The sequence below is a fragment of the Pocillopora verrucosa genome, chromosome 4, assembly GCF_036669915.1.
Source record: "Pocillopora verrucosa isolate sample1 chromosome 4, ASM3666991v2, whole genome shotgun sequence".
In the NCBI taxonomy this organism is placed as follows: Eukaryota; Metazoa; Cnidaria; class Anthozoa; order Scleractinia; family Pocilloporidae; genus Pocillopora; species Pocillopora verrucosa.
The window spans coordinates 28,506,120-28,523,989 of NC_089315.1; the positions used below are offsets into that span (position 1 = coordinate 28,506,120).

The 17,870-nt window shown below is 39.0% G+C and overlaps 2 protein-coding genes across 5 annotated transcripts; both read left to right on the forward strand.

Annotated features, from left to right (window-relative positions):
- The first annotated feature begins 512 nt into the window (after nt 1–512).
- Nucleotides 513–6,222, forward strand: LOC131785249 (uncharacterized). Of its 3 annotated transcripts, none has more exons than XM_059102102.2 (6): nt 513–599; nt 2,660–2,709; nt 3,254–3,618; nt 4,066–4,200; nt 5,072–5,353; nt 5,959–6,222. In XM_059102102.2, the coding sequence occupies exons 2-6, from the start codon at nt 2,667–2,669 to the stop codon at nt 5,974–5,976; spliced, it is 843 nt and encodes a 280-aa protein (XP_058958085.2). In that variant the 5' UTR covers nt 513–599; nt 2,660–2,666; the 3' UTR covers nt 5,977–6,222. The 3 variants fall into 3 exon arrangements, with proteins under 3 accessions (XP_058958085.2, XP_058958084.2, XP_066021652.1); XM_059102101.2 differs by lacking the exon at nt 513–599 and adding an exon at nt 892–1,035; XM_066165555.1 differs by lacking the exon at nt 513–599 and adding an exon at nt 1,084–1,158.
- Nucleotides 6,223–8,492: 2,270 nt separating this feature from the next.
- On the forward strand, nt 8,493–17,231 carry LOC131785260 (uncharacterized). 2 transcript variants are annotated; one of them, XM_066165491.1, is made up of 9 exons: nt 8,493–8,767; nt 10,079–10,095; nt 10,513–10,619; nt 11,025–11,875; nt 12,792–12,926; nt 13,369–13,618; nt 13,777–14,018; nt 14,998–15,240; nt 15,936–17,231. In XM_066165491.1, exons 2-9 carry the CDS (start codon nt 10,088–10,090, stop codon nt 15,948–15,950), a joined length of 1,851 nt encoding a protein of 616 aa, XP_066021588.1. In that variant the 5' UTR covers nt 8,493–8,767; nt 10,079–10,087; the 3' UTR covers nt 15,951–17,231. The 2 variants fall into 2 exon arrangements, with proteins under 2 accessions (XP_066021588.1, XP_058958096.2); XM_059102113.2 differs by lacking the exon at nt 10,079–10,095.
- Nucleotides 17,232–17,870: the final 639 nt, after the last annotated feature.

The window sequence follows — 17,870 nt, forward strand, 5'->3', positions numbered from 1 at the left end:
CAAAATGACGGGGGAGTGGGGGGTGTGGCTGGTTCGAAGTTCGATACGGAGTTGGTCAGGAATGGATCAGCATGCCTTGAACTAATTGGTTTTGGGTACCCGCTGTAAGGAAAGGTTATACTACACTCCTACATATTTCAAGGTCCGGATCCAGCAAGGCAACAAAACCTGTAACTTGCTAAGAATCCAGTTCTTTCTTATTTAAATTACGTGACTTTAACATCGTTACAACAGCAGCGACAATGAGGAGTGTGGTTTGCGGGTTTTCCCGTCCACTGCGTATTTGCGGTCTTTATTAGTTGCTTGTTGTATAAACAGCTTTCAGAATGTAATTACCTTACCGAGCCGCCATAAAAAAACATACAAAAAAAGGAGGTATCGTCTTTATCAGCTTTTATACGCAATGTCCACTGCGTATTTGCGGTCTTTATTGGTGTTTTTTTTACATAAACAGCTTTCAGAATGTAATTTGAGCTCAGCCTCTAAAACCCTAACTTAGTAACACTCAAACTATTGTGAGCACACGTTTCACATGTTTTATTTCAATACGCGTACTACTCCAAGAACGATGTCAAGGATAACTTGAATTCTTCTTTATGGTGAGCAGATAGAGATATTGCCATTCAAGACCGATCAAATTAGCACAGTTCAGCTTTGTTTTCGCTTTATTTCGAGCATTTACTTGGAAGAGAGATAACCCGTCGAAGAACGATCTGATTACGCCTGTGTTCAACAAATCAGTGGATCACATGTTTAACTTGATTAAATTAGCAAAATGACATTGCTGAACACACCTACTGTTTAACTTCGCATTCATGTGGGACAATGCCAAACTTGCAGGCCATAACCAAGGATTAAAAAAATCAATATCGATGTTTACTTTTCTGACATGCCTGTCAAATCACTTAATTCCTAGCACGTTTAGTGTTGCGCGTCGGGTCGAGAGTTCAGAAGACTTTTTCTGTTGCTTATTTCATCCCAAGCATACCGATTTCTCGCAAACAGTGACTACGCGAGTGGCTTACACAAACAAAGGTAATGTTATGCTCTTTCCTACGCGACTTTAGCAAGCTCAGGATCTCTATTGAGTTGATAAGCAGCACCTTTATAATTCTAGAAACAAATCAAAGGAATCGCCGCCAACGTCTAAGAGGCAAGGTCAGTTGACGTTGACTCAAGCTGCGGTGGTCTTGCACGAGCTGTGCGTCCCCTCAGCAAATTGCGAGTGCGCTTGTCATCGAATGTATTCTACGAGACAATTTTGTGTTAAGCTTAATTACGCCTCTATTGGCTCTATATATCTCCTCCGTGAGCTGTTTAAAGCACTTTTACTTGTTATGATTAGATTCTAAATCTGTTGGATCTCTAAGCTTATAATTTCGAGGTCAACGAACTGCCCAGCCAACGAGAAACAAAACACTAAATTCAATTCATTGAATGGGAACCGAGGATATCGTAGAGATATTTTGAAATAGATTCTTGCGCTCCGATGAACTTTTGTGGTAGAAAGTAATTAGAGAAGAATTTGGATCAATTTTTACTGAAATTCAGCTTATCTTATTAGAAAGAAAGCAAGCTTATGGAATAGATATCCAACATTCTTGAAATAATTGGACTTCCTCTCAGCTGTCTGGCGTCACCGCACGTGAGAGAGAAAACCGTCACGCGGTGTTTACTTCTGTAATTATGCCCGCCCCATTTCACCTTATGCAACGCAACCAGCCAAATGAATTTTTTCGTGCGAAGGTCATAAGTCGGGAAAAAACTTTGAATATTACTGTGCTTTACTTCTATAGAGGCCGACAAACTCGTGATCACGCAAATCTGTGTTAGAGTAATTGTTTTGATTATTTTAAACCAATCTAAACATCTATCATCCACTGATAGAAACCCCTTCTATTTTCTAATAAATTCTGCAATCTGATTGGCTTCGCAACTCGATAGCTATAACATGATGGATATAACCACATTGTGTGTGGTTGTAAGCAAAATAAAACAAAAACAGGAGCCTGTCTTGTTGTTTTAAAAATTTTGAACTACTAGTACATTATATTTAAAACCCTCTAATTAGATCATTCGCTTTCGATTTCTATGGGTGATAAGATTCAGGCCTCGTCCTTATCAACTACCGATAGGAATCTCGAGGTCATATCCAAATTATTGATCGGAATTATTATTTTTTTTTTTTTTCAATCCTTACGCTATGCTACCTCAAATATTATTTACAAACAAGTGGTCATATATGAGCAGTTTGCATTGTTCTGTTTCTCCACAATTTCATTGACAGTCGGTGACTACATTTGGCTGAGAGTTGGCAGCAACATAAATGCCAAACGGAGCGGATCGGGGAATTTTCAATTATCAAAAAACAATTTTTGTCACGCTTAAGCCTGAACAAGCTGAGAAATACTGCTAGAAATTGATGTTAAATACTTCATACTGTGTTAAAGCATGCGATCCTGTCGTTGCAAGAATTTTTGGTGATAGCCAAGTAGCTGAAAAACATACGTCTGATCTGATGGGAAGGAGGTTCCGGAATCCCTGGGTCCGCCGCCTAGATCCATCACTTATACCGTTTCCTAAAACTGGACAAGGGTATACTAAGTTTCCGGTAAATTATATTTTCTTATCAGTGAATCGATTTTTTTTTAATAAACAGGTTTACGATGAGACCTGCATTACTGCTCCTGGTATTTATCGGCATCTTCGGTATGTTAACGAACTTTATTATTTACAATTGTGTTTCTCTATTTCCACATATTTTTTTTCCTTTGTTTATTTTCATTTGTTTATGTCGTATCAGGGAACGAAACAGCCGCAATTAGGTCAAAACTATTGTTAGAGTCATGTACAGAAATGATGATTTCGTTGCTAGAGCTGCTGTTATTGTTCTTTGGAGAACGTCCCCTTTCCTTAAGTGATCTCTAAAATTCACAAAATGTTTTAGCAGTATTTCATTCTCAAAGGCACTATTCGATCACATCAAGTACAACTCTGTCTCACACGTAATTCTACTAGATCCTATTCTTATATTATCTATAGTGTTAAATTTGGTCACACAGGAATTTCCGGTCTTTGTCGATTCTTATCTATTGGTTCAGCTTACATTTATGTCAAAATCACCACGCCCTATTTGTCACGCAACATGATAACAAACCGTTTCCGTCAGTCGTTGCTGTTGTTGGTGGTGGTTAACTGATGATGCAAGTGTTATTGTCATAACATCCTCTTAATTTCCTCCTTTTTTCTGCAGAGTGTTTTTCGGCGGAAGAAGATCCCAGTATTTTTATCCAGGTGACATGGGAAATGTTATGGACACGACTATGTGATCTTCTCCCAATTTTTGCAAAAAAACTTTCTGGTGAACTTTACGAATTTAAAGGACTCAAGCTGCGAAAAGTCAGTGAAAAAAGTATTCGTTTCATGAACGAGGAAACCTACTGCAGTGGTAGCAGAAGCACTGAAAAGGCTATACTGTACTTTTTCATCTCAAAGAGTGAAAAAGATCTTAGTTATTCAGACGTGGATAGGAATCGTACGATTCTTGCTTACAAGACACTTTATGACTATTGGAAGAACGACAAAATGCATTTGCTGGACCCTGTCTTTCTTGGAGAGGTAATTTATACTTAGATTACGATCCATCGGGTTTAAAAGGCCGCAGAAAAAAGGTTGCTATCGTCACATGTGATCACAGACTTCCTTGCCATATTTTGCTTGAAGCTCGTTACTAGTAGTAGAGAACATCTAATGGGTGTGTATAGAAGGTGGTGGAACTGGCGAAATGAGATATGATTTAATATCTTTCCCTGTCACGCATTACTTCCGCTTTCAGCAAGTTAACCATGACTTATAAGGACTAGTTTTTTTCTAAATGGCCTTGCGACTAATAGACAAAAAAAATCCCTCTTTTTTCTAAACCAACCGGATCAAAAAATTAACCTATTCTCTATTTAGTCATTTGCAGTTTCTCGCGTTTTTCTTGATTATCCTAAGGATCATGTTGACTTAACTCAAGAGCTCTTCCACTTAACTGAGTCATCCTGTTTTGTAATAATATTACAGGTTAGCAAGGTTGAACTTATGGGAAAAGACAAGCCTGACATCCCGGAGCAGATGTCCGAGAACAGAAAAATAGGGATTGCTATTGTTATTGCTCTGATAATCGTATTCAGCATCGCTCTACTTTCTTGCTTAGTGGTATGTATGTATCAGATGTATGCAATTTAATCTGCTTCCTGATTTAAGCTGTTCTAGGAGTGATTTTTACTTAGCATTTAGAAACACTAAATGCAACGACAGTTACCACTAGCGCCTTTGTTTGGAAGCTTGGCATTTCAACTCCGCCCACGTTCCTTTAAATCGTGATTATGGCGGCTTATTTCCTGACGCCTATTTACACCTCGTCAAAAAATAGGCAGCTAATTAGCGAGCGTATAAAGGGACCTCTTGATGCAGCGTTTAAATCACCCCTGATGAAGGCACTAAACAGGAGTGTCGAAATGTTGGGTCTATGAATTGTAACTTGAATTGTAATTGTTACATTTATTAAATCTTTCAACCAGAGTAGCATCAAACCATGTCTAAGTAAAACGTTATTACGAGTTGCGATTCTGACTTGAAAACTTGACACTGTTCGTGTTCTAATGAGAGTTTTGATTGGATTTTCCCAAATTTTCTTCTCTCCCCTTCTTGTTCTTTTTCATTTCCTTTTTCGCAAATCTTGTACGGTTACTTCGAATCGTTATGTATTTCTACCATTTTTATAAATAACAAAGGATTGCACAACAATAAATTGAACTTATTTCTGAATATGATAATTTGGTATTATCAACTGAATTACGTAAATTCGCCACCGTAAAACAATTTCAAAGCTGGCGTTTCGAGGGTAAGCCCTTCATTTGCTCTGACGAAGAGCTAACGCTCGAAACGTGAGTATTAATACTCTTTACAGTGGCCAATTAACGTTATCAACTCAGTTGAAAATACTAAACTACCCTGTTGTACTCTTTCCTCCGACGCAACACCATAATTTCCTTAGAAATTTACCCCCTTTATTATTTCTGATTAGTCATTTAAACGAAAAGGGAGACGAAAAGCATGGACACCTGACCATGGCGTCCCAATTGAAGAGTTGCACGAGCCTAAGATATTTATGAGGGAACTAGACGACGGCCAGTCACCGGTCCATTACTCGCCCAGGGAACATTACGAACAAGAAGACGGTCAGCCAAGGGTCTATCGTTCACCCAGGGAACACTACGAGCATGACGATTATCCGTCACCGCAAGAAGAAGTCGGTTATGACGGGTATCCTGTGCAGCACCACAGGCACTACGACAATGACTCATTCGTAAGTAAAGCTGTAACCTCACTGTATGCACTGCTTGTGGCCATCTCTTGAAAAGAAATCCTGAGGGCACATTTGATTATTTACTTGTCATCTGAAATAGTCAATCAGAATTTAAGGTATCCTTCCTGAAAGCTGGACTTCCATATCGTGAAAAATAAAGTTTGTAAAACGAAATTATGGAAACAGAAGATGATCGAGTTACGAACTAACGGACGGACAGACTGACTGACTAACATACTCATCAATTCACTGACTCACTTACTAACTCACACGCTAAATCATCGATTAACTCATTGAATAACACCCTTACTGACAGACAAACTGACTAACCGTGTGACTTGCCACCCTGCTGACTCTTTCACTTACTGACTGACCGAGTCATTGACTGACTGACCAAATGAATGACTGATCATCACCAATAGACCGACTGACCGACCGACTTACTGACTGACTGGCTCCTGACTATACCACAACTAGACTGACTTACTGACTGGCTGCATAACTCCTTTACTCCTTGTACAATATACTGTCCCTATAATAACGTAGTTGGATCTCAAATTTACCGCCCAATTATTGCTCACGTGCTCTTTGTGCTTATAAAATAGGAATCGCCTATGCTGTGAGAGAAGGGAATGGATCCTGTTTTCCATGAGAAAACTGTTACTCAACGACTGCTAGCTATAGCCTAATACTTGCCAGGTCTCGTGATCAAGCGATATTTTGTTGTAAGCACTAATACGTGTTACTTAGGATGTGATGGAACCAGAAATTACTGACATAACTGATGTACAATGTAAACAGATTAGTGGAGGATATCTTTGAGTTTGAAGAAAAGAACATAAAAAATTAAAGGCACTGACATTGATTAATATGTTATGATTCAGTGGTGTTGATTATCGACGTTGTCCGCGGTCAAATTACAATGAAATCCATAATATACTCTAAATTTTTATCTTTCTGCTTGAAACTGTCATGTGCACGGGAAACACGCTCTGTGTTTTGACACTGAATTTCTTTGTTCGAACTTAAAATCCAGATAGATAAATAAATGAAAAAGGAAATACTTTTTATAAGAAATAGGCTTGTTGTGCTTAAAAGAATCATGAAATTCTAGATCTATTAACCCTGGACTGGAGAACAATGCAAGGCGGACTGGATTGGATAATTGGCCGATAACATTAATTTATAATTAATCGTTAATAATTAACCGATAATTTACCGTTGAGGGACCAGTCCCATTTATCACCGGAGGGCGGGGAACGAAGTCGGTTGATTTTGGGGAATCGCGTGGTTTTCAAGAGATACGAGGTGGGGGGGAGGAAATCAGTCATTGCTAACAGAGTAAAGAGAGGGTACTATAGAAGGCTGATTACCGACTAGCTGCCAATAAAGGTGGATCATAAAAAATATTATGACCTCTATGGGGATCCAGGGGGCCATAAATTGTAGTGCATGTAAAACTTTAGTCCATTAATTAACTGGCTCCTGGCTGCTGAGGGATCAGAGATAACTTTGATCGTGACACAACCAAAATCCCCGACACTCCCCCCCCCCCTCCTGAGGCGATAAATAATGAGCAGTACTTTACCGAGGGGGCGGTCGACGGCCAAGAATGAGGAGAGGGGTGCGGTGGGAGAGTGAATATATCATCCTTCCCCCGCCCCCTACCCCCATCGTCCACTCGAACTCCAAATCAAACATGGCCAGTCGGATAAACGATCGTGGACTTATAGTGTTAGCTCACCCTAATAAGAAGCCTTCACTGCAGGCTACTAACAAGGCTGCATTCCCTTCCTGGGTCCTGGGGGCCAAGAATTATACTGAGGATTGGGAACGAAGTAACCGTAAATCGCGTGACACCCAACCGCCAATTTTATCTCAATCCATAACTTTTCAAACTCTGAACAGGGTGCCGCAAGATCACGCGAACGAAACCCCACTTAAAAATTATGCAAATATGTTAAAACTAGACACCGTAGCTAAGGAAATTGCGTTTATTATCCTGTTGTCATTTAAAAAGTTCGTTTTCCTGACAACCGCCTCCGACGTTTGTCACTCGCCCTCTTTCTCGCTCGTTCTTCCCTGACAGAGAGCCTGGAACTGGCTTTTTTTTAAAACGAAAAAAAAATTATTTGTATGACTTTAAAATATGACACAAAATAACACGAGAGAACTAACTATGCCGATTGAAACAGTATTCTTTCATTCAAGATTACAATGTAAGAAAACATCCGGTTTCTAAATAACGAAGCAATACATGAATATCAAACAGTGGTTTTATATTGGAACCGTATAAAACCGTAGCATAACAGTTTTCCGTTGGCTTAATTCGGTGTGTTCAAATGAAGTCTTCAGAGTATTTTCCACATGTTGTATCGTTTAATTTGTTACGCAGGTCATATGATTCTCATATTAGTTGGCGGCTTAATTAATCTAAGAATGCTCGACATCAACTGTAAGAATTCAAAAAATGTAATCGCTCAAAGTTGTTCTATCAGTGTGCCATTTGGTTGATTTTTCCGGAAACATCTCAAAGAAATATTTTCAGACTCTTTTCTCGCTGAGATGCATTAAAATCAACCAAATTTCAGGTAGAAGTTCCACTTTCGATCTTTGATGCATTCGTCACGGTACTAAATAATCTACCGGAAATCCAGAAGAGAACAGATCAAATTAATTTATCCCAGTGTCGAAGAGTCACGAAACTATCGTCGACGTTAAAGAGAAGACTTTCTTTATTATTTTACTATGAATTTTAAAGATAAAGGCATTTAGTCACAATTAGTCCCAATTATCCGTAAGTTTCGGAGGAAAGTAGCAAAGAGCCTGTCTCAGTAATTTTTCTGTCCTGGTGAGGCGATTGAGCTAATATTTCCTTTATATCCTGTATCGTAGGCAATATGACGTTCACTCGTATCCTCTTCAATATCTGAATACTCTTAACACAATAGTTGATTCATAAATAACAAGCACAGCTTGTTGACATCCATAAAGATTAAAATGTAGATGTATAGACAAACTGGGGATATTGCAGCCAAACCTTCTGTTGTTGCGTTACTTGTGATCCTAACTTCAAAAAAATGCCTTTACTGTGACGACATCATTAAAATAATTAAAACAAGATAAAAATAACTTCCCTCAATTACAAAGACGTGCGTATGGAAAGCGGCTTACTTGAACATTTTTCCTGCGATTTTCTTTGAATTCATGTCTCTTTCGTCCAGGTGAACTTTGTGCAGTGACGAAAGGATTATAGGAGCAATTTCCGAAGTTGCCGTATCGAGTTTCCGCATGATTATTAAGTGGGGTCTGGAACCAAAGCTTTTTACGTTCGCGTGATACACGGCGCCGTGCCGCAAATTCCGTGATTGTTTGCGAGAAAAAGGTCCTTGGAATCTACTGCGAAGACAGAAGGTAGGTGAAACCAAGTTAGTGCAGTTCATTTTTACCAAGTAAGCGATTTTTGTTCGCCGACGCAAGCCCACGTACGAAAACAAAGCGAAATGTTCACTCGTCCAAAACGCTTTAACATCAACAACTGGGTGTTGTAACAGGAAATCAACCAGGTTTCTATGTGGGAAGTCTGCATTTGCTCTGTGATCACGCTATTAATGGAATTTGCATTATGTATGAGCTTCCCTTTTTAACGTTCTTTTTTTTCTACTAATACTGGTGCGTCAAGGCGACTTGAATGGTTTTCTCCTCTCGCACAATACTCGCGTAATTTAGCAAGTCCTTGATAGCTGCCTAGCATGGTGCGTAATGAATTACGCTGTCAACTTTCAAAAACGTCTATAAATAATTCACGCTATCATATTGATTAATTCTCTCTTTGAATTTAGGATCATCTTCGTCCGTTGACGTAATCACAACATTTTCTAGGCAAGAGTAGACATCAATTAACTCGGAGTTGATATTTGTTGCTTTTCCAACTTCGGCATTCTATGACGTGACCCTTGACCAAAGGAATATTTACCATATTTCACCGCTGAGAAACAGTTTACGTTGTCTGACTAAATGTTTTCGATTACGTTTGACCTGAAGGAGAACTAGCGAAAAGTTTCGAACAAGGGGCCTAGACGTTCAGCATAAAAAGAGAATATTGATTTTTGATAACTAATTAATGATCTTCTAACTCTGAAATTGTATTTAACAAGAAAGAACACCAAGAATTGAAAAATTTAGATTTCCTTGAATGTACGAAATGATTCCCACAGGCAATGAATAATCTGCCATCCTTCAAACGATGGATAGCCCCACGAATCACACGAAAAACAACATGTAGATGGGAAAGTGACTAAATATGGCATTACAAATGGAGGAATGATTTTAAACCTTGCCAAAACTCACTGATAACAGTGAACAAAATGCAAAAGTTTATCATCTAAATCGGAGGACTCCAAGTCTACAACATGAACAAACCGTTGGCCTTTTCATCCTGAATTTCTGGTGTCTGCCGTGTACATCATTAGCACTTCTTCTTCATTACGGAAATTGTCTGGAATGGCGTGACCTCGCTTATTCGGTGATTATGTGTCAAGGTGTTACAAGACGACACTAACGAACTTATCAATTCGAAAATGTCTTGCAATCTGAATTTTTTTCATTCAAAGGCTGTAATGTTTTTTTTATTATTATTAATAACATTATTTTTTGTTGATTTTTTTTCTTGCCATGTTTACTTCTATTTTTGACTGCATTTCTTCGAACAAAAACACCTCAAAGCAACGTATCATGTCAAGGTGGGTTGAATCTGCAAAGTGTGGTACTGATAGGGATCCTTCGCAACCCGTGAGCCTAAACTCGCCTTTTTCCGAGGGCAAGTGCCTGCCTTTGATAAAATTCTCTACAAGAGAATTTACCCCAGATTCTGACGAACCCTTGCAGGCTAACTAACTTTGGATGATTGAAAAAGGGTTCGTTCGTTCGCTCCAACGTTCGTAGGTTCGAACGCCTTCCCGTTTATAGGTTCGTCAGTTCGAACTTTCCTACGTACGCTCGTCGATATCTACATTCTTACGTTCTTACGTACGTTCGATCCTACTAAGGTCTATTCATTCCTTCATTCATTCATTCACTTATTTGTCCATTATCTTTCCATTATCTTTCCACTATGCAGTAAGCCTATTTAATATTTTGTATTTTTTTATTACTCGCAGGTTCATTTTGTCGGCTTTGCGAGGGAATTCCACGATGGATGCTTGGAAAAGCGTTGGAGTGCATTTCTTTCTCTTTTCAGTATTTCTGATGCAGACACCTGTCCTAGGTATGTGACTGGGTTGGATGTAACACATTTTCTGGGGCTACAGTATCCGAAATGATTGCCTGGATAACCTTTGAAGAGTCAACTGAGACGTTACTTTAAGATCTCAAATCGATATATTGTAAAATAATGGATAACATCGATATTATAAGTTATAAACAATAATCCTCATTCATATGAATTCATTATGTATTTTTGGAGGGTTCGTATGGGATTAAAATGACAACTAACTAGTTGTTATAATAATAACTGATAGGCGAAATATAACAAAGTTCAAAATGATAAGTAGAAAATGCCTCAGCGGAAAACTGAGGCAAGTTTTAGACACAAGTCTGCCCCTATTCATCTACATTTTCATTATCATATTAATGATGTTATCTCTTTATGATCTTTTTCTCATACCTGCAGGCACAACAACCATTGCGGTATTCACAACTGCATCTCCGCAAAATTCATTAACTTCATCTGCATTTGGTACTGCAACGGTACCAGCTTCAACAAGCTTAACCTCACCTCCTCTAACTACAATAGCAACGGCATCAGTAAGCTTCTCAGCATCTCTTCTCAATACAGAAGCAACATCACCAGGAAGTTTCTCAGCATCTCCTCGCAATACAGAAGCATCAGCATCAACAAGCTTATCAGCATCTCCTCTCAATACAGAAGCATCACCACCAGAAAGCTTATCAGCGTCTCCTCTCAGTACAAGAGCATCCCCAATAGTTACATCAAAAGCATCAACCAAAACACCAACAGCAATGATGACGCCAGCAACAAGTGCAGGATCAGCAGCAGTGTACTCAGTGCACTCGTCACCTTCAAGCTCATTCAATCCTCCACCTTCAAAAAGTTCCTTGATTCCAATAGGAACACCAATGCCTCCCCGGATCGTGTACCCTATGATAACGGCAGTAACCTTCAAAAGGACTTGGGGAGACTTATGTCCTTTGCTTACCCTGTTTAAAGAGCGTCTTTCTCACCATCTTCTTGAGTACAAAGGCTACAAAGACACAGAGTATTACCACGTCCCGACGGATAGGATAATACTAATCAACAGAGATCAAAATTGCAACGTCAAGTTGTCTTATGACGAAGAAGCCATTGTAGAATTATACATTACTAACAACAGCACAGTGGATCCCGTAAGAATGGCACAAGACGAAACTAACACAAACTTGACAAGAAAGGCTTATAAAATTTTGTACGATTATTGGGTAAACCACTTAATGGTACTTTTACATGACGTTTTCATAAAGCAGGTGAGTGGTTTAAGAGGCAGAACATGTGAGCTTAGGCACATAATGCGAAATTTTATTAGCTACTTGGTACTTGATTATATATACGCGATCTTCTACTCTCGATTCTTGATAATCAAGGATCACTTCAATAGGAACTGCATGTCGACTCACTTTCGAGCGGTGCTGTAAAGGTATATGAAACAGTGCTGCATGTATGTGTACATTGACAGTCAAACTTGATGCTCAGAGAGAGACACGTTTTCTTGTTGTGGATGGGTTGTTAAAGGCTTGTAATAGTAAAACTAAGCGAAATTAACGCCTCAAAGAGTCATAGGTAGAAATTTACAGGGAGAAAGTACGTAACAGGTTACCTTATCATCGTAAGCTCTCAAATAGTAAGTTTACTTGAATGAATATTGGTGATAAAGTCCTGTGGTTACGCCTTACGCTGAAATGTGGCAAGATACTACGCAAGCTACGCAAGTAGGATTATCGTTTGTCCCAGTATTTGTTCATCGATTTGAAGTTTGGACTTTATTGAACAAGTATTTATTATTCGATCATGACGTTGGCAGGTTTCACTGAGGAACAACGAACAGAACAGTAGGCAGCCAAAAGCACCAATAACAGATTTTGTATAATCGACTGGGATTTCGAAATCAGTTATTGGTGCTTTAATTTCTTGTTGTTCCTCAGTGTAACTTGCCAACGTCATCTCGACCGATGAACAGTCGCACAATGCATTCCAAACGTCAATCGTTGACCAAATTCTGGGACAAACAGTAAGTGATCCTTCCTATCCTCCATTTGCTACGATGAACGAGAATTTATATCCGAGAAATAAAGACGTGAATGCTGGGACCACAGAGAAACCAATTCCCTAGAGAGGTAGTTAAAAGCTTACTGTCTTTCACCTTTTCTTTCTTTCCCTTTTAAGGTCACCAAAGTTGAGCTAATTATAGGAGGTGAACCTCAAAGGGAAGAAGGAATGACGGAAAGAGTACACCTCGGTATTGCTATTGGGGTTTGTTTGGCTGTGATTGCGTTTTTAGGCATCCTGTATTTGTGTCTGGTAAGTTTATGACATAAGTATGAGTCTGTAACAAAGATTATTTGAGGCACCTCAAAACGTTCATTTTCGATACTTTCTTAAAAAAAACATCTAGGAAGCGTTATCACTAACAAAAATTTCCTTCGATATGTGTCAGTAGACCTGAATGAATAAGCTTGCAACAGTTTGTTTAAGGGAATGATATCTTTTCCACGTCTCGGCAAACTCCATCCGATGACTTCTCATGGTAGTACATGGAAGAGGCCGCAACCCAGTCAGAGCAGAATTGAGGGCAAGAATGTCTCCCTCCTTCTGCATCGAGTCCATCTTTGTTACAGCTAGGTGTATCTGTTGATAACTTAATTTCCATTTCAGGTTGCGGCAGGGAAACTTTCTATTGTTTGTGTATTAACGACAGTGGGACTCAAAACTAAGTATTTAAATCACTTTGCGAATTCAACAGATCGGATGCACGCAGATAAAAAAGGCAGGTCGTCCAAAAAAAGATGGACAAATGGTTTTCAGCAATGAGGTAGCCTGTAAAGAGGAAGCTGAAGGCGGGGGTTGTGACAGGGCCGCTCAGCAAGAAGCAGACTCAAAAGGAAATGACGAGCCTGAAGAGGTGGTGGTGCATAATGAACCTCAAACTCTGGAGAAAACGCCACTCTTTTCAGCGATCACGTATTACGAAGGTGGTCAAAAAGTTTATGGAGGTGAGTTCAAACGACTTTGATCACCATACTTACAACTTATATTTATCTACAACGTTGCAGGAACCCTTGACACTATTTTCTGAAGAGACACTATGTTATAGTAATTGGCACGCTGACTCCTGATTTTTATTTCCCTACCGCTGAAAAAATGTTTTTAGCGCCGTCCGATGACATGCCGTCCGATGACATGCCGTCCGTGGAGGTACCGCAGGTCCATCCAGAGCGCAACAATGATTCCCAAGAAGAGCCTACCAAGCCACCAGAGGAAACAAAAGAGGAATCAATAAAATCACCCGACGAACCGTCGGGACAGCCCATTAACTCATCACCAGAGGTAGAGTTAATCGAATCATCAGAAGGAGGCATAAAAGAGCAGAGCAAATCCCCAGATGCACCTGAGGTAGTTGTGGCTTTTAATGTTGTCTGATGTTTGGTTGTTATGTTTCATTCGGTTTTACGTTTTCAAGTTGGACGTCTTGTTGACATGTTTTAGAAGTTTGATTTTGCGAGATCTATTTAAAAATTCTTCATTAGCTTCCTCTCTGATGAGCTCGTCAGAAAAGCGGTAGGGACCGAAAATGCACGTTATATATGCTTACAAAATGGCCCTCTTCTCCAGTCACATGATGGGCCTCTCTTGCGCCTTTTGATCTTTCCAGTCAATAGTCTACGCTGTAACTTCGGGTATCTTTTATATCGACGATTCTAATAATTTCACCGAATTAGGGGATACAGTTACATTTCCTTCCTTTATACTTTCTTCCAAACTTTCGTGTTGTATACGATTAAAAACACCAAATTCTGAGTTACACAGAGGGAGGACACCTCTACCTCTCCTGTGACTATTATGGTGAGTCGGTATATCACTCTTATAACAATCAAAGAATATGTGTGAAAAGTAAATGGCCAAATTTGCGAACAGCTCAAAGGGTTTGATGTTTTAAGTTCTCAAGAGAGGTAACATTTCGTTAACCTGCGCAACTAATGTAAATTGGTAATGTCTTGTAACACTCGTTTGGAACCACATGCTACAGGTGTTTATTTCCAGCTCTTTCGATAGGTAGGTAGGGCAAAGGCTGCATTCGAACCTAGAGATCCGTGTTGCAAGAGCTAATCTCGGGCTTTATAGCATGTTTGTATCCAAGTTTCGCTTGGATATAGGGTGCCAGTACATCGCAGGTTCCCCCCGAGCTTTTCGTTAGCCTTTTCTGACACTTTTCCTGTACCCATTTATACGCTTTGGTAGAGAGCGGTACTGTTAGAGTGAAGTGTCTTATTCAAGGAAATAACACAATGACCCGGCTATGATTCGAAGCCGGACCTCTCGATCCAGACTTCAGCATGTTGACCGTTGACCCACTGCGTCTCCTGCTCTTTAGATTACTCCAGGGGAATCTCCCAAGCAGACCGAAACTGAATCCCTGCCAGCCGAAAATCCAACTGAGCCGGCAAAAGAAGAGGACGACAAACCGGACAAACCGGCTTCAGGAGAAGACGACGAAGAAACCAAACCTGACTTTGGCCAATCAGATCATAAAGATGAAGATCCCACCCAGAGTGCTATTAATTTGGCCTTTGAAGGAATGGATGAGGAGCCTGATAACAAGAAAGAGAAAGACGAGGTAAATAAAGAAAAACATCTAAACATCAGGTTGCTTTATTGGCTTTAGATAAAAGTGCAGATATTTTGCCAGCAGTGAACCATTTTGTTGCCGTATCCTAGAGACAAACGTTTGTGCTATCTGTCATCCGTCTTTCTCGTTAAAGGCTTCTTCACTTATAACATATATCTATCTATATCCTCCGTTTTGTCTTAAAAATATCAGCTTCTTCAGAATAAAAAGTTTAAGGACTCTAATTTTTTAGAAAAAAAACTCGAACATTTCACGATATCCCTCTTGAGTTTCACCTCACTGCTTTGTTCATTCAACTATTTCATTTGATTTAACTTTTGGAAAATTTTGAAAATCACGACATTCTCTTGGGTCTAATTGTCTCATTTTGTTGCGTCCGGTTACAACAGCCTTCTTCCCCTCGCGTGAAATCAGAAGTCAAGGGAATTTCATCTCCACAAACCTTAGAAGCCAAAATCTATAGTGTCCAGTCCTATTTTTCAGTCTTTGTAGAAGAATTGACTGATGGAAACATGAGCATTAAACAAAGAAACAGACAAATGGAGAAGGATAGAGGATACGTATACTAAATCAAAATCGCCTCCATCAGTAACTGTGACACCAACCTAACGATAATATTAATGACGATAGCGGTAATGACGACGACAATGTGTTCTTACGACGAATTGTCTTTCATTTTTCAGGAAACCAAATTTTGAAGACATTCTTATGGCTATTTTTTAAGGAAAAGGAGTTAGCCAAGAGATAAGTTGTGATAAATAGTCAGTTGAGGACGTTTTGATGATCGTCTTTCTCTGCAAATACTATCTTCAAGGAACGCAATATATTTTTAAGTATATTATCTTAGTAGCGAATGTATTTAATTTTTTCAGAAAAACGTTCCTTCGCATGAGCAGGTTTTGTCATGTCTTGGATGGGTCTGCTTTCCAGCTAGTATTGGGGCTTAGCTCAAATTAGATATACTGCTACTGACAGGCTGATGTCATATGCTTCTATCAGCCACTGCTATCAAACGTCCAGAGGAATTGCAAGTGCTGAGCATACAGTGTACCTAGCTAGTAATGCGTTCGTTTACGCGTTTGTCACACATTTAAACCTTGTTTACAGTTTTTTTCCTATTTTTTTAAGTGGTTTGCTTCTTACTTTGAGAAAATGAATTTTCGAACCGGTTTTATTTCTTAAAAAGGCTGTGACGGAGATTCCAAACAGAGCTTCTGATCCCGAGCATGGTTTCAAGTAAAGAATCAAAAAGAAAACATGATTCAAACTGCTAGCAGACTAAAGCAGTCTAGATCTCATGTGGATCCAGAATTTCGATAACTATGTCAACCCGCGAAAAACTTAGCTTTTTAAGATATAATTTTACTAGGTAGAACATTGCAATGTCACTACAACACCTTCAATCCTAATTTAAAATCAGGTACAAAATTATCCTGAATTATTCGCTTATTCAGTGTGTGGGGTTGTAAGACTTTCGATCACACAATATTGACTCAGCTATAAACTTCCACAAGGTATTATTTTTTAGGCTGTTAACTATATAGCTTTTGCAATTTCGCTTTGCTTAGAGGAAGCAGCAAACGAACATCTATATGGCCCTTGGGTGTAGTTAAGTTAGTCTTACAAAATTTTACCTGATAAACTTCCTCACCGATAACAAAAACATTCGAAATTGTATTCTGATTGACAATTTCCTAATTAGTGAAATTGATTCTGTTTAAAGGATCATTCCCTGTCAATGAAAGGAACACATTTTTTGGGGAAAGCACATTCAAAACAACTGGACAAAAGTGTCTGGCGTCTTTGCAAAATTAAAACATTCTGAGATGCCTTTAATCATTACCATCATAATCTGATGCTTCTCAAAAAATTATAGCAGTATGTGTTTCCACATTAATGTGAAACGAGGAGGTATACAACAGTAATTATTTTATTTCTTTTAAAAGTTTTTTAATAAACTATTTGAAAGAAACTTTAAATATGTTTTGTTGGGTTTTTGATGAATTTTTTTCAATGCAAGGGGGACTTTTTTTCTGTGCCTTTCTTAGTGGCAAAAAACAAAACTAAACAAAAAAAGCATAAGGAAGCGCTGAGATGACGTGTTTGAGTTCTGGATGACTTTTATCGACTTTTTCATTTGTATCATAAATTATCAGGACGTGATTAAGTAAACCTCGCTGTCATGGGAAGAAAAATTTTCATGCTCGTTCCAGCCCCTCTCACTCGGCCCCGAGAGTCAACTGAAGGATACGTGATAAACATGTAATGGATTAAGGCCAAAGGTATAAAGGCGAGGTATAGTATGAGAGTGACAATTTATCTTAAATGTTTAATATTTATTGTAAAATGTTGTTTAATTCTTATCTGGGGACGAGAAGACATTTGTTCATTACTTGGGTACAAGAAGGCAATTTTTTTTTGTAAATAAGTATGGATGTTTTACGTAAACAGTACCGCCACTAATATTGCGAAAGCAATTTTAAAAAATCAACTTTGTTGGAAGCGGGTAAACGCATGTAAATTTTTCAGCAAGGATTACGGGTATTTACTCCACAGTATCATGATCAGGAAAGCTGCTTGTCACGGGCTTATTGGCAATGCTACCTACAAAAAGGACG